The sequence below is a fragment of the Cololabis saira genome, chromosome 14 (genome assembly GCF_033807715.1).
Source record: "Cololabis saira isolate AMF1-May2022 chromosome 14, fColSai1.1, whole genome shotgun sequence".
NCBI lineage: Eukaryota > Metazoa > Chordata > Actinopteri > Beloniformes > Belonidae > Cololabis > Cololabis saira.
The window spans coordinates 22,334,051-22,356,194 of record NC_084600.1 but is presented as its reverse complement, the minus strand read 5'-3'; the positions used below and the strand labels follow the sequence as shown (position 1 = coordinate 22,356,194).

Genomic DNA, 22,144 nt, shown 5'->3' with positions numbered 1-22,144 from the left:
TCCCGCCTCCTACAAACTGCTATAAGTAAAACAGTAAAGACATGTTGAAAAAGGAGGTGTGCTGCATGTCAAGACATTTCGTTAAGGCCTCAGGAACTGTCTTTCTCTGATAACAATGAGATATGTCCTATTTTCAAAAAAAGCTTAGAAAAGGAATTTGAAAAAAAAAAAAAAAATTGCCTAGTGCCATTTACAGAGTCTAGAAACAGCCAGCCAGCGATTTAATGTATTTATTTTGGTTCCATTATGTACATGAAACACATCATTCATCGACCTGCCCTTTTAAATGGGGAATGTCATCAGAAATAATGTTCAATGCCCACCAGTGATCAAAACATCCCTTCTCAAAAGATGCATTTCCTCATACAAAGTATTCTCGATGTGATGATCAATGTCAAACATGTCAGTGTGGAAGGTGGCTTATAAGCTTATCTGAATAAGCAACCCAACTCTCTCGTGGGAATCATTTGTGACCGTCAGTCGCACCTGATCCCACTCTGGTCAGATCAAAACTGTTAAAGCAAAGAAATACACATCCTATAGGAGTGAATGTTAGTGATCAGTCCTGGCTTATTCAGCACACTTTTACTTTATAATTAGTCGTACAAACATAATGTACACAAAATCAAAAGGCACAATGCCACTCCCATTGCTTTTTTTTCCTGCAATGTGCCATCTTTTTTCTTCAAACACTGCAAAATGGTTAAGAAAAAAACCAAACCAAAACAGCAGTCTCCAAGCTGATCTATGAAGCAGTACCACTTTAACCCACATGGTGGCGGCATTTCACCAGCGGCATCATGTGTCAGACAGTGTTATTACCAGATCTCCCCACTCTGAGCCCAGTGTTGTCGGTGGCACTTTTGTCAACACGGATCTTTATGCCCCCTGTGGTCTGAAGTGGTACTGCTACATACACTGGTTTTAAATATTAAACTGCCCTCTGATAAACTCATTTGAATCTGTAATATCACATAAAATAAATAGTGTCAGATATTTAAGCCAATTTCAAATTTAAAAAAAAAGAGCTGCATCTGAGGTTGTAAGACGTGTTGTGTGGAAATAAAATTATACTGTACATGATCACTATTACAAATCAATGACAATTCTGACTTATCTTCATAATACTACGTCATAAATACATACTTTGCATAGTGTGCATAATGCAGTGGAAGCACAATGGCACTTAAAATAAATAAGAGAGACTAAGAGGAGTAAGGTGGAGTGACTTCTCATTTAGCCGTACCGGAATGGTAGAAGAAGAAATCAGTTCAGGCTGATTGTTATTACAACTTAGATATGTTTACACAACAGTGGGGGGGAGAAAACATCTGCAATGTTAACTTACAAAAAACAAGCATCAGTGTACAAAACAAAGTCAGTATGATAAAATATCAAACAGTATGAACAAAACACTGGAACTCTGTGATAAATCAGGGACTCATCTCCTTCAGTTGTTTCCCAATGTTTACCAGAAGAAGAAAAAACGACATTCGGCTAACTGCAACAGCGCTGTTGACGTATTCAGTAAACTCCAAGTATTTGGATTGTAACAAACAGTCTAAATACAAACTGTCATTCATTACACGTTCCAGTAACTTTGTGGGGATCTGCCTCAAACCGTGGTCACTTTTTATATTTGAGAGGTGAATGGTTCGACTTCTGCATCTCTTACATAGCAGCGTCACATCACAAACTTAAACGTCTTAGCTCAGACAGGTTTCAGTTGATGGTCCGCTAAAATAAATCTAATATAACGCCCCCCCAAAAGAAAAGACAAAAAATACTCAAATCCCCAATGCTATCAACGCAGCTGGAATCATTAAAAGGCCAAAAGCATTTTGGATGATCGTGTATGTTGGTTTCCAGCCACACCTGTGGCAATGACGCGGCAAAAGCAAAATAAGCACAGATTTCAGTGACACATAGAAAGGCTTTTGGAGTGTTTACATTCAAAACAAAGAAAGTGTTGCCTCTGGACAGACGTCCAACAGGAAACATTCAAGTCATACGTGTGAAGCAGTGGCGGCATTTGGTCAGGATTGTGGTGGTGCCCTCATCCCAGTCTTTTAGTAGGTGCTTTTCTGTTTGTCATGCTCCACTTCTTCCTCACCGATACTCCCATGGAAAAGGAAATGCAGCTCTGCGTTCAGAGTGAAACTGGTGTCCAATAACTGCTGAACGTGTAGCCTGAAAGCTCTGATCACAGTGCAGTAGAAACAACACAAGAAGGCATGTTGACAAAGAAAAAAAAAAACACTGTCTCATAAAATAAGTATCTGTAAACATAACACAGCGCAGGCTGAAGATAAAAGAGCACCAGGAGATGATAGTGCCAGGTAAGTATACCAAAACCACCTCAGCAAAACAAACGAACTGACTCTCCACGCCAGAGACGAGTCAGAAATGAAGTTGCACTTCAACTGCTAACTGTGAACGGCGGGCGCAGGAGGCCAGGGGGAGCAGAGAGGACTCAGGGAGGCGCTGCTGGAAGAGCTGGTGATCAGCGTCGACAGTGTCAGTCAGATAAAAAATAAAATAATTCTACAGGTATTTCAAAAAAAAAAAAAAAAAGGATTAAAAGTTTGTAGGTAAGCCAAGCGTCATAGGTTCATTCGCAGGTGCTCGGGCCGCTTGGAGTTCATAGGGTAGGTCTGCTTTTTGTAGGGCCCTGCGTGAAGGCCGGCTGGGTGCTTGATGGGGAGCGGAGCAGACACCTCCGCGTTGCTGCTGCTGCTCGTGTCCATGTGCTCCACGGCCGACACCTCCATGGGCTGCTCCGCCGAGCTGCTGGGGGACAGCAGGGCAGGCCCGCTGGTCGCCGGGGGGCCCCGGGGCCAGCAATCTCCTCCTGCAAACTTCAGCGGACTGCAGGAGAACACACCGGATGTAAAAATTAAGTATTTTTCATCTGACATACTGTTAAGAACACATCGGCAGTAGTAGCAGATATCTCGTTTTTTTTGTCAATGAAAGTAAATTCAGAGGTTTGGATGGAAACCTGGCATATATGCTAGTAGGGCTGAACGATTAATTGCATTTGCGATAATATCGCGACGTGATAAAACAAGATTTTCTAACCACAAAGGCTGCAATTTGACAAGTCACGTGATTTGGTCACGTGATGTGCGAGTGAGCAGAGCCGGCAGGGAAAACAAGTCAACAGTGCCGCCGTGTCACCTAAATCTACCATGGCCTCAGTGTTAGGGCTCGGTCAGGTGGGGCTTTATAAAAATATGGGCTTTATTAATGTATTAAATATATGAGCGTGGAGTCGGCGTGGCGAGGAGTTGCAATAAGCACGAGCCGGGCGCGCGCCGGCGGACAGTGGAGTCTCGCTGTGAAGGCTGATTTATGGTTCCGCGTTAAAACTGACGCAGAGCTACGCCGTAGGGTGCGTGTCGACGCGTATCCTGCGCTGTAGGCTCTGCGTTGGTGTAACGCGGAACCATAAATCAGCCTTGAGCCACACCTGCAGCCCGTCAGCTCATCAGGAGAGGTTAAACAGCGGGGCTGCCAGTTGTTCATTGCTGGTTCGTTTTGTTAACAATGTGAGCTTTGTTGGTTTGTTTGCTGGTGGTTTTTTTTTTCTCTCTGTGATTTTTGACTTATTTGTGAAGAAGTTCTGAGTTCCCTGTGAGGAAGTTTTTTTTGTTCCCTGTGGGAGTTTTTCTGTGTTTTTCTATTAAACTACGCCTCGTTTTGGCTAAAGTTTAACCCAGTTTGGTGTTCAGAGAACGACCCATAACACTCGTGTGTACAGACGTGTGTAAACGTGTTAAAGAGGTAAAGCCACAGATTTGTTTTCTTTATTGTTGTAATCTGTGCTTTGAATAAATCTGACATTGTTTATTATAAAACAGACTGATTTATTGCTTGTGTAGTTGAAAAATACATGAGAACAGGACCTTGAAAAAAATAATCGCATATTAAATCGCAATTAGATTATTTTCAAAAATCGTTCAGCCCTATATGCTAGACCAGTGTTTCCCAACCCTGGTCCTCGGGGCCCCCTGTCCTGCATGTCTTAGATGCTACCCTGCTTCAGCCCACCCTGATACGAGCAGTTGTGCTGTCAACAGAACTGTTCAGGCTTTGATGACAAGCTAATGAGGACCATTAATTAGAGTGAGGTGTGTTGAAGCTGGGAAACATCTAAAACATGCAGGACAGGCAACCCCAGAGGACCAGGATAGGATAGAAACACTGTGCTAGACAATAGTTGTTGAAATAGGTTTTAAACAAACACAAAAACACTGTTAAACATAGAGCTGGTGGTACTATAAGACCTACACAGCAGCTCAGAGTCAGATTTATGCTGGGTGGTATCAGGGCCACGTTAACAATCTTACACTGCAGCTGTGAGGGGAAAGCATTGGAGGGAGTGAAGAGTTGCATGTGGTGGATTTCATGTTAGTAACTAATTCCACTGCTGGAAGGTGACTGGAATATTTACACTGCAAAAACAGCCCTGCTAGAAATACGCCTATAATTACTAAATCTAGTCAAATCTGTTTTATTATGAACAAAAATATCTCAAACAATGGAGTAAGAAAGATTTTCTTGACTAGAACGCCAGCAAAATAGTCTGAAAACAGTCTTATCTTATCTTGAAACAAAGCTTTTTAAATTTCTAAGAAATTCGTTTTTGCAGTGTATTATCAACTTGATTTAGGGTCTGTCAGTATCCGTTCAGCAGACATGTCATCGTCTCAGAACAGAACTCATTTTATCATAATTTCAGGACCCAATTTTGTATGTTTGCTAGTTATTCTAATCCATCTTTCCTGCGTGCTGAATTACGCATTTTTCTATAATGCAGCAAACTCAGAACATATTTATGACTGCTTTACTCTGATTTTAAAACAAGAAAAGCTCATTACTATTACACCTATTTATGTGATTGTCGAGCAAATGCTTCCCTTTTTCTACAACTCTGTTAACATATCCACTTTTGTTTATTACAGCCATGCTGAAAGAAAGCAGCTGTCGCAACATTGGAAAGAAACTTACACTTCACTGTCTGAGAATAGATTCGAGTAGGCCAAGAGGCTGGATTTACAAGGTCAGCAAGTGAGTCACCAATGAGGGGGAGGCTTGCTTCGGGAAAATTTGTTAATGACCGATGTGATTCAACAGAACAAGAGACAAAAACAACATGCCATTACCTCACAGGTGTTCTCGGGCTTCCAGGGAACTTCCGCGGCGAGCGGACCTTTGGCTCAAACGAGAACTTCTCTTTGACATTTTCAAGCACAGATGGAGCTACATATGTGAAACCCTGGGGCAGAGGTGGGGGACAAAAACAGAGATCTCAAGTCCACCTCTTCAAAGAGCATAGTTCCAAAAACAAACCACAGCTGATGATGAGCAGTGAAATGCTAAGTAAACCATATCATGCAATGTGGTGGGACAGTGAGTGAAGCTTCCAGGAAAACAAGCAGGATTAAAACAGATGGGAAGCATTAACTGATTCCCGTAAGGCCCACTTGTTTCAAAGAAAAATAAAGATGCCTTTTTTTGTCCGGAGCTGGCCTCCATGTTTTTTTATGTTTAATGGGAAATTACACACAAACAGTAAAGAGTGAATGTAAAATGCAAACTTAACACTTCGATTTAGCACCAGCACCTTCAAGAGTCAAGTCTGCTGTGAAACATTAGATCTTTACAGCCCACAACTTTTTTCACTCTTAAAAACACACATACTGTGCTGCTGAGGTCTGGGTTTAAAACTCTTAAGATGCTATTTCTCTAAAGCTGAAGACAGTGTTAACAAAATACTTCTGAAATATAGACGAATGACAAATCTACAAAAGCAATACTAAGAAAAACGTAATCTTCTGAATAACAAAAATCTTAAAAGTTAATATATTGAAGACCCATTTTCCATAAAAGACTTAATCTCGAACATTAATAAACATGAATTATCCAGCATCAGTACCTTTTAATAAATGTTATTATCACGATCAAATGTTTGAGCTAAACAGGCTTCCGTTGGCAGCTGGAAGGCGAAGGAGCACATAGACAAAACGAAAGTAACGCTAGCTGTGGCAGATAAACGACCTCTAGCTGCAGCTGCACTTCATTTACAAATTGGACAGCTTGTCTAGACCGGTGCAAACAGACAACATAAAATAAAGACCCAAGTCTGGGTCAAAACGTATACTTGTATCGCCATGCTTTCAAGCTCTTTGCTTGAGGGTGGTTGTCATGGTAACATGATGCTCCACCGAGTGATGCTGACTGATGACAGCACCGACTCTTGTCATGCGGCTCGTGGTGCAGCGTTTGAGTAAGAAAACGGCATTTTGAACACGACTCGAACTGAGAAATAGTACAGTGTGATCCAGTTACGGGCCGACACGTGTGCCTCAACACTTGTGGAAACATCCTGAGATACTGGATACTGGGAAGATTACTTTAATAGCCAAAACGAGGGAAGGTAAGCTTGACTTATATTTCTATACCGTAGCTGAAGGCCATTGTTTATGCGGTTCTATCATTACACCACTAGATGGCAGTACAAGCCATTTTCTGCAACGCTGTATCCTGCAGAACTGAGATCCCCCTGGTTTACTTTCTTTATCTCCGATATAGCAGTGGAGCAAATAAACTCTTAACTTGTGTTTGTGGGAGCCGATGAAGTTAAAGCAGCAATAACTTAAGAATCCATCTGTCGTTCCACCCAGGAAATCTTTTACAGTTTGTTGCAGTTGACTCTCACCACATAATCATAACAGAGATTTTGATCAGAAATGTCTTTATCGTACCTCTAGTTATCATATGTATATTTCAGATAAAGTTGGTTATAAACCTCTAAATAGACCTGATATTCTGTTATTAATCTATTTTGCATGTCTTTTGGAAAGGGATTTCAACTGATATCAAGAATCAAAATGAAGAAAAATAAATAAATCTTCGGACTGAACTCCCTGAACTTGGCTAAACTGAAGCACCACCTCTGCAGCTGGAAGCATAAATGATGCATGATTGCTATAACATGGAACTATAAAGATTTTACGACTTTTTAACAGATTTAAACTGCATAGCTTGCTTTTGCTAATTGTGAAAAAAAAAAAAAATCAGTCTACATGTCCCAAAAAACTGCATAATAAATAGTTTGCCATCAGTTAAACCTCAACCAAAGCAAAATCACGTGGTAGTGGCCGAGGTCACAAGTCTATCACTTCTTTTATTCATCATCAGATCTGCATCAAGCTCCAATATGGCCTTTCTGGAGCCCAACCGAAATCTTTTGTAGTGCCGGAGAACTTTATTCCTAGTCACATTTTTTCCAGCTGGAAAGTTTGAACATTCACATTGTACGGGTTCGTCTGTATTTTCATCATCATATTGTTCTGTTACTAGCTTTGGGGCGACTTTCCCATAGCTATTTTGTTTTTCAAGTTTTATTACAGGATTTTGTTCCAATACTAATGATAGAAAAGAATGATCTCGTCTTCAAACTGTCACTGGGAAGGACTGCCTGGGTGGGCAAAAACGCTCTACCATACAATTTTAGATGCAGGCATGAAATAAAATCGACACATTCGCCAAAAGATCATACTTCCGATACTGATGACGGTGCGGAGAGCGAAGCTGAAAGATTCATATTAAACTGTGTCATACGGCATTAGATACTCACCAGGAAGACTTGATTAGCACTTTCACTGAGTGTGGAGTCATCTGGACTGTCCACGGGAGTCTGGCTGGTGAACTTGGAGTCGAACTGGCTGACATCATCAGCTGATTGCTACCAAAAGAAAAAAGCAAGTCAGTTAAATCCCACATTCTTAACGTGAAACACTGCAGGAGTGAGAAATCACGGACTCGTCTGTGCATCTGTGTTTGCGTGAAAAAGGAGCTCGTGAAAAGTCTGGTCATCACAACAATCTGATGAATAAAGAGGAATAAGATTGTGCTCTTCTATTCTTAAGAACATTAATTCAGCTTAAGAAATTTTATGGGATATTTGGTTTAAAACAGGCAACATATAATGTTCTTTTATGATTAAAAATAAACCCTTCTTCCATCTTTATAATGCTCACTTTTTAGCAAAGCACTTATAAGGAACACAGTTATGATTGGAAAAAAAAATAAATGTGTTTTAATGTTAAATTAAGTGTTTTGAATGTAAAACCTTTAAAATAGGAAGACAAATTTCCTGTTGCTGCTGTACCAGTAAGATGCTGTCAAGTTATTATTATTAGTATTATTATTATTATTATTATGTATAGTATATTATATTATTATTAGTATAGGTATCGGATAGGTGAATGGATGAATGAATGGGATGCCTGGGTCTGGGGCCCTCCGTTGTCGGGCCTGCGCGGGTGTCGCCTTGTTGGGGGGTTCCCTCTCTCCGGGCCCGTCTCCGGTCCCCCCCGCTGCCTCTACGGCGGGGCGCCCCTCTGGTCTTGGAGGGCCACTTTCGTGGGGGACGGGTGCGCCTGCCCGCGTCGGCGGCCGGGGCGGCTCTGTCTCTCCGGGCAGGCTGGCCCCCTGCCGGGTGGGGGTCGTTGGCCTGAAGGGTGAGGGCCTCCTGGCCGCGTGTCCGGCCCGGACCGGGTGGCCGGGGATTGCCTGGGTCGCGGTCCGCCGCCGCGGGATCCCTGGCTGCTTCTTTCCGCGCCGTGGGGGCCCCGCCCGCGGGCCCCCTCGGCCGCCGCCGGGCGGGGGGGGGCCTCGCAGGCGGTGGGTTGCCTCCCTCCTACTTCTCCCCTCTGTGGGGTTTGCCGGTGGCCTGGGTTCCGGGCTCTTCCTTGTCGGCCTCTGGTCTCGCGGGTGGCGGGGTCGCTCCCCCCCCTCCCCCACTATAGATACACTTCAGGTGGAGCTTTGTTTGGTTTATTTCACACACACACACACACACACACACACACACACACACACACACACACACACACACACACACACACACACACACACACACACACACACACACACACACACACACACACACACACACACACACACACACACACACACACACACACACACACACACACACACACACACACACACACACACACACACACACACGCATGATCATATACATACACACACACACACATAGACATACACACTGGCTTGTTCACCTGCATGCTGGCTCTCTAGTTTTTGGGTTTAGGTAGCGGTAGCGATAGCTTAGCTCAGACTGCGATCAGATCTCAAGATTTAGGTCGATTGCTGTTCGTGTTTTGGTTGGCTCCGTGCCGGTTTCGTGCTTTGTTTGTGGTTTTTTGTTGCAGATTTCCAGTGCTTGACGTGTGTCTCCGTGTGTTCCTGCTTCCTGGATTGGCAGTGGATGTCGTCACCCCCCCCCCCCACCCCCTCCCCCCCCCCCCCAAAAAAAAAAAAAAAAAAAAAAAAAAAACACTGGGTTTGTATGTGTATATTTATGTATGTGTACGCATATGTGTGCGTATATATATGTATATATTACATATAGTAATAATGCACATATATACACTTTTGGTTTCTACCGTCATGGTATCAATCAATAATATGTGTGCAGACAAGGTAAAAAAAAAAAAAAAAAAAGATGCTGTCAAGTTAAACTATTACAGTAACGTTATGTTTACAACATAAATAATACATACTTATTTCCCTTAATTGAGCCTTATAATTGCACTTAATTAAGTTAAATTATTATATAATTCCTAATTATAATAATAATTCCCTTAATAGCGCCCCATACCTTAATAATTAAGCCTCAGCATCGGACTGCTGTCAGACTACACCCCCTCCTGGACAAACTTTCTAATCACACAATCATGTTTTCATATCACAACGTGATCAAGCTCTTTAGTGTCCTACACAATAATCAATAATTTTTTACTTCATTTTTGGACACCACTGCACAGAATTCAGTGTATAATAGTGTCACTGGGCGGTGGTTAAGTCGGCCAGTTCCCCCCTCTGTGTGAAAGGTTTAAGTTAACGTATGGAGTTGATTATCGCTCTAACAGACAACATCTAAATCAAGAACCTTAAGAGTCAGTAATCAGCCTCTCTAACATTCAGGAGGACACGCCAGTGCTCGTAGTTGGTTACAAGAAGGTGCTGTGTAGAAGCTAAACTCACCAGAAACGGTTTAAATGGAGGCTCTACTTTGCGAGCGAGGAGGTCATCCCAGTTAATTTGCCGGAAGAATTGGTGGGCCTGGAGGAAGCAGCAACGGAAACCATGAGAATGCCAGCGTGGTTTTTCACGTGACTAAAGCATTTACAGGTTTTCACAGAGTTCTTTTCTTTTAATTATTGTTTTGCATCCAAAACCAGTGTGTTATCACATATCAATGAATTGTGAGTCTACCATTAATGTGCAAGATTACCTGGACCTCAGCAGCGTCTCCTGGTCCAGCCCCGAGTCGCAATGAGGCACTTCGTTTCAGCAGCTACAAATGATGAAACATCTTAAACCATTTTCCATTAGACGCCAGTGAACTGTGGGGAAAATAGAGGTTTGAACAACCTACCTTTTTTAGGAGGTCCCTGGCTTCTTGTGTGAGGTAAGGTGGAAGGCTGAGTTTGCATTTCAAGATTTTGTCAATGGTCTTTTTTCGATTTTCACCCGTGAATGGAGGCTAAAATCAGAAATAAGGGTTCAAGCTATGTGTTTAAGCCAATGCTGCAGGACTGATTGTTATGTACTTACCGCTCCTGTCAGCATGTCGTACATGAGAGCTCCCAGACTCCACCAGTCCACAGCCCGATTGTGTCCACTCCTCATCAAGATTTCTGGAGCCCTGAGTAAGTAGAAACATGGTGATAGATCAGACACACAGTAGCTTTAAAGAGGAGGAAATATGAATCTATGAGCAGATGTCTTCACAGTTACACTCTTTATTCATCTTCAAGGTCGGAATAATGACGTGTCTTACATGTATTCGATGGTGCCACAGAAGGTGTGGGTGACCGTCCCATCATGGATAGACTCTTTGCACAAACCAAAGTCTGTCAACTTCACATGTCCTACAAGAGAAATGTAGGTTACATCAGGGGAAACCCCAAACCAACAATAATTTAAGTCTCCGGTTAAGAGGAAGGATTTATCCTGGGAGTTCGAGGTTTGAGGTGTGTCCTTCTAATGCCACCTGCTCTTTGCAGGGTCAGTTTCTCGTACCATTGTTGTTGAGCATGATGTTCTCAGGCTTCAAGTCTCTGTAGATGATGCCTTTCTGGTGCAGATGACCCAGCGCCATTGAGATCTCCGCCAGATAAAAACTGTCAACAGAAAAAATAAGACATGACAAATCCAGCATTTAACAGAATTATCAGACTTTACAAAGTAATTAGCAACAAAAATTGATTCCCCATCATTTATCAGAGATCTGCAGTCAAGGTGTTATTTTTATTTATTCTAGGAATATTAAGTACTCTCTTTAGTTTAGAAACCTTAGTTTATGTATTTATTATTTTCATCTGCATGCCATTTCAACAGTGTAACTACATCCACGCTGCCTGTGAAACAGCGTCAATTATCCGTCTGTTTTTTGTTCTCAAATATCAAACTGAAATCAGAATCCAGGTATGTGTAAACAAAAACCACTGGACATCATGGTAGAGGCCACTATGAGACTTGAGAAAGAGTGATGGGCGGAAGAAAGGAGACAGTGACCAACCAAGAGATCTCAGCCGAGTGTTAGAAAGAGTCTACCATGCTTTGGTAAATTAACAGTCGTTCCTCTATTGTGTTGCACCATTTCTTTTTTGTGACACAGCACAGCTGAGGACAGAGTGTTACTCAAACTGACAACATCTGAGTACTAAACAAACTTCCCAGCACATGTTGGTAAATAATAAAGATGGTAGAGATAGGATAAATCACTGAAACCAGTAATGCAGTAATACAGATGAGAGGCGATAAGCTGCACCGTCGATAATACAGAAGCTCTATTCAGCGTTTCTATGATTACGAACCAAGTGTGAGCGATACAAAATATAAAAGACTGAGACTGCAAAAGAAATCCAAGATTTAAATGATTATGCTACATATAAAAATAAAACCTCTCTTTCCTTTGTATTCATTTTGCAGGTGAATTTCAGACTGCTCACCAGAAACATGACAAATGGGTCAAAGGACACCCAAACTACATCCTTATCCATGTTTAGAAAGCTCGGCTTCACTGACTCACCATGCTGTGTCTTCCATGAAGATGCCTTCTCTTTCCAGCTGCATAAACAACTCCCCACCTGCAGTCACAACAGACAAAAAATATCATCCATGTGTCTTAAACAGAGAGCTCGTGCAGTCTGGGAGAAGCTACTTTCCCTTGTTCACACAGATGTCTGCAATCATTATCTGAGCTGCACTTATTCTGCGATTACTAGACTCACCACTCAGATACTCCAGAATGAGGTACAACTTCCCTCCCGTCTGGAAGGCATAGATGAGGTCCACGATGAAAGGATGCTTCACCTCCTCCAAAATATTCCTCTCGGCTTTGGTGTGCGCTGTGTCTTTCGCATTACGCACAATCATGGCCTGGCGAGACACAAAATAGCTAAGTTAGGGATTTGAAAGTATTCAGCCAATAAACTGAATCTCATTAGTGAGAATACAAGCTTTAACATCATCGGCGGGGCAGGAATCAGAATGACAGGACGGTAACTACAATAGACCCATTAAGCCAATAAACAAGGTCATTACCTCAAACCTCAAGCTTCAGGGAAAATGAGTTGGCTTTGCAAGCAAAAACAGACCTCAGCTCTGCATAAACAGCAGAAAAGAGGCCACGCTGAACTACTTGTTTTTGCTAACATATAGATAAGATAGTTGAAACATTATTTCTATAACATCACACTGCTGAGGGAAGCTTTAGTAGGTAAAAAGATCTCAGAGCAACAAAGAGATTTGTTCACCTTCTTTAAAACTTTCATGGCAAATATCTTCCCAGAGGTGGCGCCCGACACCTTCCGAACCTGAAACACCTGTGGAAAATCATTTTAAGAGAATTCAGATGTTTGTAGAGGTGTTTTCCATGGTTTTGCATGCATCGTTTAAGATTTGTTAAACTTGAAAGAAAAAAATAAAACTGGCCAGAGTGTGATATAATTAGAAATGACACAACCAACAACTTTGCTGGATTGCATTCAGCACGCATAATAACATTTTCTGCTAATATAATTGCTTTAAGTAATGCAACTTGTGTCTAAAAATCAACACCTGCATAGAGCAAGATAACAAGCTCATTATGAGCTTAAATTTGATTACAGCTCATGATGATAAAAGCTAGTGGTGGTGCATTCTACTGGGCTCATAGACCTGAAGGAACTTCTTATGACTGACTCCGACATTAACATTAAAAAAATTAAAAAATAGCTTATTGGTAAATGGATGGACGATTTCGCTCAGTGACCAGCAGTTAAGATGAAAAAAGAATCTCAAGATTTGAAAAACAAGTTTTTGTTAAATATAATATATATATATATATATAATAGAATTCTCACAAATCCTAAGATTAAATGCAAGGAGTGCAAGGAATTACAGTTGTGTCACTGCAAGTTAAAGAGGCAATTGTGTCATTTTTTGATTACACATGCGGCATTTCAATGGTGCAACCAACTTTTTTTCCCAACCACACACAAAATAAACACATCTGTAAAAGCTAAAAGAGTTGTGGACAAAGAGTAAAAAAAGACAAAACAAGAGGCATGAAAAAATTCATTTCCAGTTACTTTGTCAAAGAAATTCCCCGGTTCTTGGAATTTCAGGACTAGCAAGTGACACTGGGGTATTTCCAGAAATTGTAGGGAAAAGTCCCAGTTTAATTAACTATGCTTACAGGCCAGTTTATCAGGTGAACCATGTGCACTTAAAAAGGTGGCAGGTGAGTGTAAAGTTGAATACAGTTGTACCCAAAACATTAATAAAAGAGCTAAAAACTGCAAACAGGCCACATATAAACACATCTGAGAAATGATATCCAACTTCAAGTCGACGAAACATCCGGGTCTCCTCTCAGGGGGACATGCCCAGAAGATCTCACCAGGGAGGGATCCAGGGACATCCTCAACAGACGCCCGAACCACCTCATCTAGCTCCACTCTGAGCCCCTCACCCGTATCTAAGGGAGAGCCCCGACACCCTGCAGAGGAAACTAATTGCCACCACTTGTACCCGCAATCTTGTTCGTTCGGTCACTACCCACAGCTGGAGACCATAGGTGAGGGGAGGTACGTAGACCGAGTGTTAAATCGAGAGCTTTGCCTTTTTTCTCAGCTCCTTCTTTACCACGGCAGATAGTTGCAGCGTCCGAAACACTTGGGACGCTGCATCGACCCGCCTGTCGATCCCCCGCTCCATTCTTCACTCACTCTTGAACAAGACCCCAAGGTACTTGAACTCCTCCACTCGGCTGCAAACTGCTCCAGCAAGAGTTGAAGGTCTTGACCTGACGAAGTCAACAGAACCACGTCATCTACAAAAAGCAGAGACCCAATTCCGAGGCCACCAGAGCCCCTCTGCTCCTCCTGTCCATGAAAGTAATGAACATAATGAACAGAGTCAGTGATAAAGGGCAGCCTTGGCAGAGCCTGAACCCCACGGGATACAAGTCAGACTTACAGCCCACAATGCGGACCAGGCTCTGACTCTGGATGCAGAGGGACCGGACAGCCCGAGGAAGGGATTCCAGCACCCCAAACTCCCAGAAACCCCCCTGCAGGAGTCCCCAAAGGGTCACGGTTGAATAATTCCTTCTCCAAATCCACAAAACACATGTGGACTGGTTCTGGAAACTCCAATGCCCCCTCCAGGACCCTGCTGAGGGTGTAGAGCTAATCCACCTTTCCCCTGCCGGGGCAAAACCCACACTGCTCCTCTTCAATCTGATATTCGACTACCTGATGGATCCTCCTATCCAGTACCCCAGAACGGAGCTTACAAGGGAGACTGAGGAGTGTGAAGTTGCCCAAGCGTGTAAACTAAAACAGCCCCAAAACATCAAGAGCCTTAAGGAACTCAGGGTGGATCTCATACATCCCTGGTGCCTTGCAAGGAGCTTCTTAACCACCTTGGTGACCTCAGCCCCAGAGATAGGAAAGCCCATCTCCAAATTTGAAGGCTCTGCTTCCTCATAATAAGGCTTGTTGGTGGGACTGAGGAGATCCTCAGAGTATTCCCTCCCAGATCCACAACATCCCTATTCACGGTCAGCAGTACACCAACCCCACTACACAGAGTATTGGTGGTGCACCGCTCTCCCCTCCTGAGCCGCCGGATGGTGGACCAGAATCTCTCAGGCACCACTGAAGAAGTGTTCCCCTTGGCCTGCCGGTACATCAGCTGCCTCTGGAGTCCTACAGGCCAACAACTACACCTACAAAACTATTTTTAAGCAATATTACATCTTGAAGAAGTACAGAAGAGGATTAGGGCCACGGAAGAAAAACAATTGAAATCTGAGAAAAAAGTCAGAATTCTGACTTTTTTTTTAGGGTGCTTTCAGACCTGTGGCCCGGATTCAGGGGCTAAATCGATACAGTTGTTGCGTTTCTCATTCGTAGGGTTTGTGTTCAAAGGGCAAACGTCTGTACCGGTTCAAAGCTGATAACAAATGCCATGCGCGAACCAGCTGCTCTCTGATTGGTCAAATGAACGCGGAAGGAGTTTCCTCTTCCGCACCCCGGGAAAAACAAGCCCTTTTCACAGAGAGGGTGCAAAGCGCAGACCGCAGCCGCCGGCTTTAGGCTGATTTAGGTGTAGGGTACGGCGTAGGCTCTGCGTCGATTTAACGCGGAACCATAATTCAGGCTTTACCCATTAATTTATGTGCTACCGGCACAGAGCGGAGCTCAGCGGCGGGCGAGAGCAGGGCAGGGTTTGCGCTGTGCAAACCCTGCCCGAATTGAAAATTATTTAATTTCACCGTTCCGCGCTGGGACGACATCTCGGCATGTCCAATAGGAGAGAAGGTGGTGGAGGCTGCGCCGACTCTTCTCCTTGCGCCGCGGTCGCACATACACAATGAATGGAGTTGTGTCGGTTGCTGCGTCGATTATGTTCTCAATACAAATAAAAAAAATTAACCGCTTCAGGTCTCGAATGGAATCGGGCCGAGACCACCTCTCCTAGGTGATCTCGGCTCGCTTGTTTTGCGCCGTTTCCGAGCGCGATTGCTGTGTTCAGATATACCAAATCGTTCCGAAACAACTGCTCCAAACAGGACAGGTGTGAAAGCACCCTGTTTTAGGTTTCTGAAAAAAGTCAGAATTGTCACATTAAAGTCAGAATTCAGATTTTTTTTAAAGAAATTTATTTAAAAAAAAATGCTCCCTACATTTTTTGTTTGTTTTAAGTTTCTGAAAAAAAAAAAAAAAAAAAAAAAAAATCACAATTCTGAGATTAAAGTCAGAATTCTGACTTTTTTCTCAAAACAAATGTTTTTTTCTTCAGTGGCCCTAATCCTCTTCCGTAAAGAGGAATATAGGGAAGAGGGATTTATGTGTTGAAGATGTTGACAGAGATCTCACCTTTCCATAGCCACCTTTTCCCAAAACTTTCAGCAGCTCAAAGCATTCAGGCCTGATCTGCTCCGTTCCCTTGTTCACGCTGTTCTCTGAAATTTCAAACTTCTCACAGTCATCCATGTTACTGGCAAAACAAATAGGGAAAAAAATTATAAAAGAGGGGGAAACAAAACAAAATAAAACACTGACATCAATGTTTCAACATTGTTTTTGCAACTTCCAGGATGTTCCATGCATCAATGATCTTTTCCGTCTTTAATTACTTCCTTCATTACTTTTCCTTTTGGAAAAACTTCCATATACTTGTCCAAACTGCAAATGTTTGGTTTTGCAACAAATATCATGTTGCAAAAAAAATAAAATATATATTTTATAATACAACTGACAGATTGAGAGAGTTTGAGAGCCTCAAGATGAACAGCTGGCGGCCCCAATTCTCCCCTTATAAGTCATTTAATCAGAACCGACATACTCCCACTTGCATGGTAGGTTTGTTGGTCAACATAAATGGGCCTTAAGCACAAGAGAGTTGTTTTTTTTTGTCTAAGCCTAATAACTGCTTGGACAGGCTCCAGAAATCGGCCACCAGCTATGAGATAGCATGCATTCAGACCTCACATGCAGATCCAGATAAGATGATAATCAGTGATGATTACATAATTCCTTCTACTGGGTAAATGCTTCCTTGTGAAATACAGGGGATCAGTTTGAATCAGTTGTCAAATGATGCAAATTGTAAGTTGCAGCCTTTGAGTTGCCAGGAGCCGGTATGAGACCGACACAGAGCTCCACAGTCCATGCAGATCATAACACACTGAATGATGCTCCAACACAAGCTGAATTGGGGCTACCAGTTAAAAGCAGAATAAAAACTGAATGACATATGTGACTCATTACACCGCTGCAGTTAAATTTAGAGGCTCTTAATGCCAGTTTCAGGTCATCCACAGAAAACTCTTGGCACATTCAAGTGAATCACAATTACTCACAATTCAAAGTTACTGCACTGGTCCATGTATTCACCCAGCTGAGCCTGAAAACAGAGCAAAACACTGAAGCAAAGCTCAACGCTGAAAAGCACCTTTATTTGACAGCCTTGTTCAATTAGATAAACATGATCATATCACACATTGACTATTGCCTGCCTAGCTGGTCATTAGCATGTTCCACAGCACTCAAGCCGATTGAATCCTTTATAAAAAAGGACTAGAAATCTAAGACAAAAAACCCATTCTTATAATACTTGTAACATTTAAAAAAACGTAAATGTTTAAGCAGTAGGCGGGAAAATCTGAAACAGCCTTCCATCTACAATAAGAAATTGTCCCTCATACTCTTCCTTTGAGAGAAATCTCAAGGAATGGCTTAAAACGTCTCAAATCTGTGATCATTAATTGTTTATTGTATTAACTATTGCAGAGTTGTTGTGATTTTAAATTGTTGTTGATATTGTGTGTCATGTAATGTTGCTTGTATCTTTTTACTGAGTCTTGCAGGGGGACTGCCAATGCAAATGAGCCTTTTGGCTACAATTGGGTATATTTACATTTTAAAATGTTTATCAATGTACAATGTCCCTCTATACACAATAAAGTGAAAAATGAAATGATGAACCTTACACATTTGACTTTTAATATTTGCCAGTTCCCAAAATATCTTAATTGGCCTAATTAGATTAGCAGTTAAACTGATTAAGAGACTAATCTACAAGCAGCTTAAAGGGGCAGGTTATCAAGTTCTTCCCACTTAATAATAAACAAAGCAGTGACAAAAGTGGAAATGTAAACTTTTAACCTCTTTTTAATGTGTGAACGCGAGCTAACAGTGGCAGGGTTTTTTTTTTTTATATGGTTTTATTATGTTGTTACTTTACGGCACAGAGCTGTGATTTATAAAACAAATATAGTATATGTATAGGGTTGCCAAGTCCGTGATAAATAAATAAGGGACACCTCATCGGCAGGGCCGGCCAACCCCATTGCCTTCACCTTTCCTGGCGTGGGGAATTTTTTTAGCCCCTTTTTTTGTGAGTGAAACGATTTTTTTTAACTATTTCACTCGAACCTGAACTTAATTAAATGCATATTTTTGAATGCCATGAACACATGGAATACAAATTATTATCCAGAAATTCACTTTAATACAAAATAACAAAATGAACTGAATAAAACAAGTATCTTTCTTAAACAGAAACCTGTCCTGCTTAAAATTGTATAGATTTATATAAAACAATAGAAAAAAAGCAGAACATCTATTCTGTAATAGTTCACATTTTTAGTGCAAAAAACAAAAGTGCAAACAGAAAGTCTGTAGAAAACTTTGTGCCTCAAAGGCCATGACTGTAGGCTGAAGTTGGAGTAAAACAGAATAAAATAACTTAGGAACTCAACAGCTCAATGCCATTTTGCATTGGCATTTTATGACTATTTTTTGACTTTCACAGTAATCCCTGACAAAGTGCGTCCCTTTTCAGCTCAATCGTACTTTAGTTTATAAATACGGGACGATTCCGTTTATCTGCCATCACAGTGTCGAAGCAACTGTCATCGGATCCTGTAACTAACATCTCGTCCCGCGGCTGGAGATGCGGAGCCCGGTGCCTCCATTATCGGACAGCCGGTGTTCTGCCAACCCTCGCTCCCTACCGAGAAATGCTACTTTGTGGTTCTGCGCATGCGCACAGTCGATTTTCAAAGTTTGATTGCTACGTCCATGATTTCTTGCACGATGTAAAATTGATAACATGGGATGTTGAGTATTTGATCCTTCAAAATACACTACCAATGACATGAATTGCATTACACTTTGTGAACATTATACGATAAAAAGAGAGAAAAAAAGAATCATATGGCTTTATTTGATATTCATTCAGTCATTCGCCTTTATTTAACCAGGCAGGTCATTAATAATAACAATGACGGCCTGGCAAGAAACAAGGACCACTTGGGGCAAAAGGAAGTGGGCTAGGGAGTAAAACACAGTAAAATTGTAGCTCTACAAAAGGTGGAAAACCACTAGGGAGCATTTTTTGGCAAAGCAGCAGAAATTGGCAGAACACCGACTATTTGAGTCAAATTCACATTTTCCTCAATAGGTTTCCTCACACATCGCTTTTATAACTGAATCACAGTTTATTTATATCGATACCAAGCTTATTTATCTCCATGAAAACAAGCCATTTAACTTTGAGGATGCGTTCTCCATATATATTTGTTGTGGGGGTGGTTCCCAATTATAACACCCCCGCCCGAAATAAAAAGTTTAAAGTAGTGTGTGTATAATAATAATAATAATAATAATAATAATAATAGTAGTAGTAATAATAATAATAATAATAGTAGTAATAATAATAATAGTAGTAGTAATAATAATAATAGTAGTAGTGATAATAATAATAATAATAATAATAATAATAATAATAATAATAATAATAATAATAAAATAATAATAATAATAATACTATTAATAATAATAGTAGTAGTAGTAATATAATAATAATAATAATAATAATAATAATAATAATAATACTATTAATAGTAGTAGTGGTAATATAATAATAGTAGTAATAATACTACTACTACTACTACTAATAATAATAATAGTAGTAGTAGTAGTAAGTGATGCAGAGGGAGAATCCGCGGGAACGGTGCTGTAGAGCGTGTCCGATAATGGAACCTGCAGGTCGCAGGGCGGGCCTGGGAGCTGCTAGCCGCTAGCCCGGGGCTAACCAGCCGAGCTGGGGACTTAACTCACCCCATCCTCCAGTTCGTCGTCAGAGACATTGTCATCCGGTTGGTCCAAGTCGATGTCGAAAACCCCGGCCATGTCCGCGGCGCTACACTTGGCGTTTTGATGAGAAAACTCAGCCCCGCTCCCCCACCTCATGGGAGAGCCGTCGCCGCTCCAGCCGGCTGCAGCAGAGAGCGTGAAGCCGGATTTATGGTTCCGCGTTAAATCGACGCAGAGCTTACGCCGTAAGGTACAGCGTAGCCTACGGCGTAGGCTCTGCGTTGGTGTAACGCCGAACCATAAATCAGCCTTGAGCTGACTCGGCTAACCACAACAACACAGGCGGGGAGGCAGCGCCGCCGGCGGCCGTCAGCGGTACTGCAGCACTCTGCTCCGTGAAAATACAGCAGGAATAAAAGTTTCTCACTTTTTTTTGTCTGCATGCATATTAATGGTTAATACCAAGTTGGTAAAAACCTGAAGCATATATATGCATTTTAATATATAATCAAGTTAATATATAACAATATATACTCTTTATTTTTTTTAATATATAAATGTATGTGTGTATGTATGTATGTATGTATGTATGTATGTATGTATGTATGTATGTATGTATGTATGTATGTATGTGTGTGTGTGTGTGTGTGTGTGTGTGTGTGTGTGTGTGTGTGTGTGTGTGTGTGTGTGTGTGTGTGTGTGTGTGTGTGTGTGTGTGTGTGTGTGTATGTATGTATGTATGTATGTATGTATGTATGTATGTATGTATGTATGTATGTAACATTTTGTTGGTCAATTTTATCAAGATATTATTTTGAGGTTGATGATATGGATTATACTATTGTAGATTATTAAAAAAAGAAGGTAAATTATGGGATGGCCAATTGATTACTGATTAATTAATCTACCTCTATTATTAATAAAATAGATATGAAATTAAGGTGTGTAAAAGCTATGTAGATGTCATTTAAACTGGTGAAACAGCAAGACTACTGTGCAGTACTGGGCAAACCTCTGTCCGTGTGTATGTATTTATGAAGCTTAATTTCAACAAAATTGAAAAAAAAAGTTAGCAAAGTCTTCTCACTTTCTTCATGATTTCCATCACCAGTGCACATACTATTTTTGTAGGCCAAATTGGCCATTGTTTCATAATAATAGTAATCATAATATTAATTATTATTAAATAAAAAGGTCAAATGAGCCTGTAGTCAGCAATCTTCTGATTGATTCAGATTATTTTCCTGCTAAAAAAACAAAATCATAATAAAAAAAAGAAAGATTGTACTCCTGTACTTCAACATCACAATCAATATGTAGTCCAGTGGTCCCCAATCCTGGTCTTCGGGGCCCACCGTCCTGCATGTTTTAGATGCTACCTGCTTCAAGCAAACTGGGATACAATTGGCTGTGACATTAACACACTTGTCCAGACCTTGATAACAAGCTGGTGACAACCCTTAATTAGAATCAGGTGAGCTGATGCATGCAGGACAGTGGACCCCGAGGACCAGGTTTGGGGACCACTAATCTAGCCTATATTTACCACCAGTAGGGGGCAGCATTGAAAAAGGGAATACATGTAGGGCGTACAGGCCATTTCTCACTTCATCTGTCAATCCAACAATTCACTGAACTTCTTCACACTTCATCCAAAAATACTCACTTATCAGCAGTTTTACTGTAAATAATCAAAGCTTGTAGATCCATTTGTAGCACACAGCTTCCTCCACACCTATATATTTGGTACTTAAAGATAAATAAAACAAACAAAAATGCAGTCGTCCCCAAGTTATCATTTAAGAATAATTAATAAAGTGGATATTTGAGCTGTGGGTGGAAACCAAGGTACCTGGACAAAATAGATGCAGAGACACATACAGTATGAAAGAGAACATGTAAAAACAATCAAAGGCCTGAACTGATATTCCAACAAGGAA

General features: G+C 41.4%; 1 protein-coding gene across 1 annotated transcript; it reads right to left on the bottom strand.

Moving 5' to 3' along the window:
• Positions 1–216: 216 nt before the first annotated feature.
• Positions 217–20,386, bottom strand: rps6kb1a (ribosomal protein S6 kinase b, polypeptide 1a). The gene is made up of 15 exons (XM_061740166.1): positions 20,229–20,386; positions 17,465–17,508; positions 16,479–16,599; positions 12,867–12,935; positions 12,342–12,489; positions 12,140–12,197; positions 11,128–11,228; positions 10,886–10,976; positions 10,660–10,750; positions 10,481–10,588; positions 10,337–10,399; positions 10,087–10,164; positions 7,646–7,753; positions 5,169–5,281; positions 217–2,868 (listed from the first exon to the last, which is right to left on the bottom strand). Exons 1-15 carry the CDS (start codon positions 20,358–20,360, stop codon positions 2,604–2,606), a joined length of 1,590 nt encoding a protein of 529 aa, XP_061596150.1. The 5' UTR covers positions 20,361–20,386; the 3' UTR covers positions 217–2,603.
• Between the last annotated feature and the right edge of the window lie 1,758 nt (positions 20,387–22,144).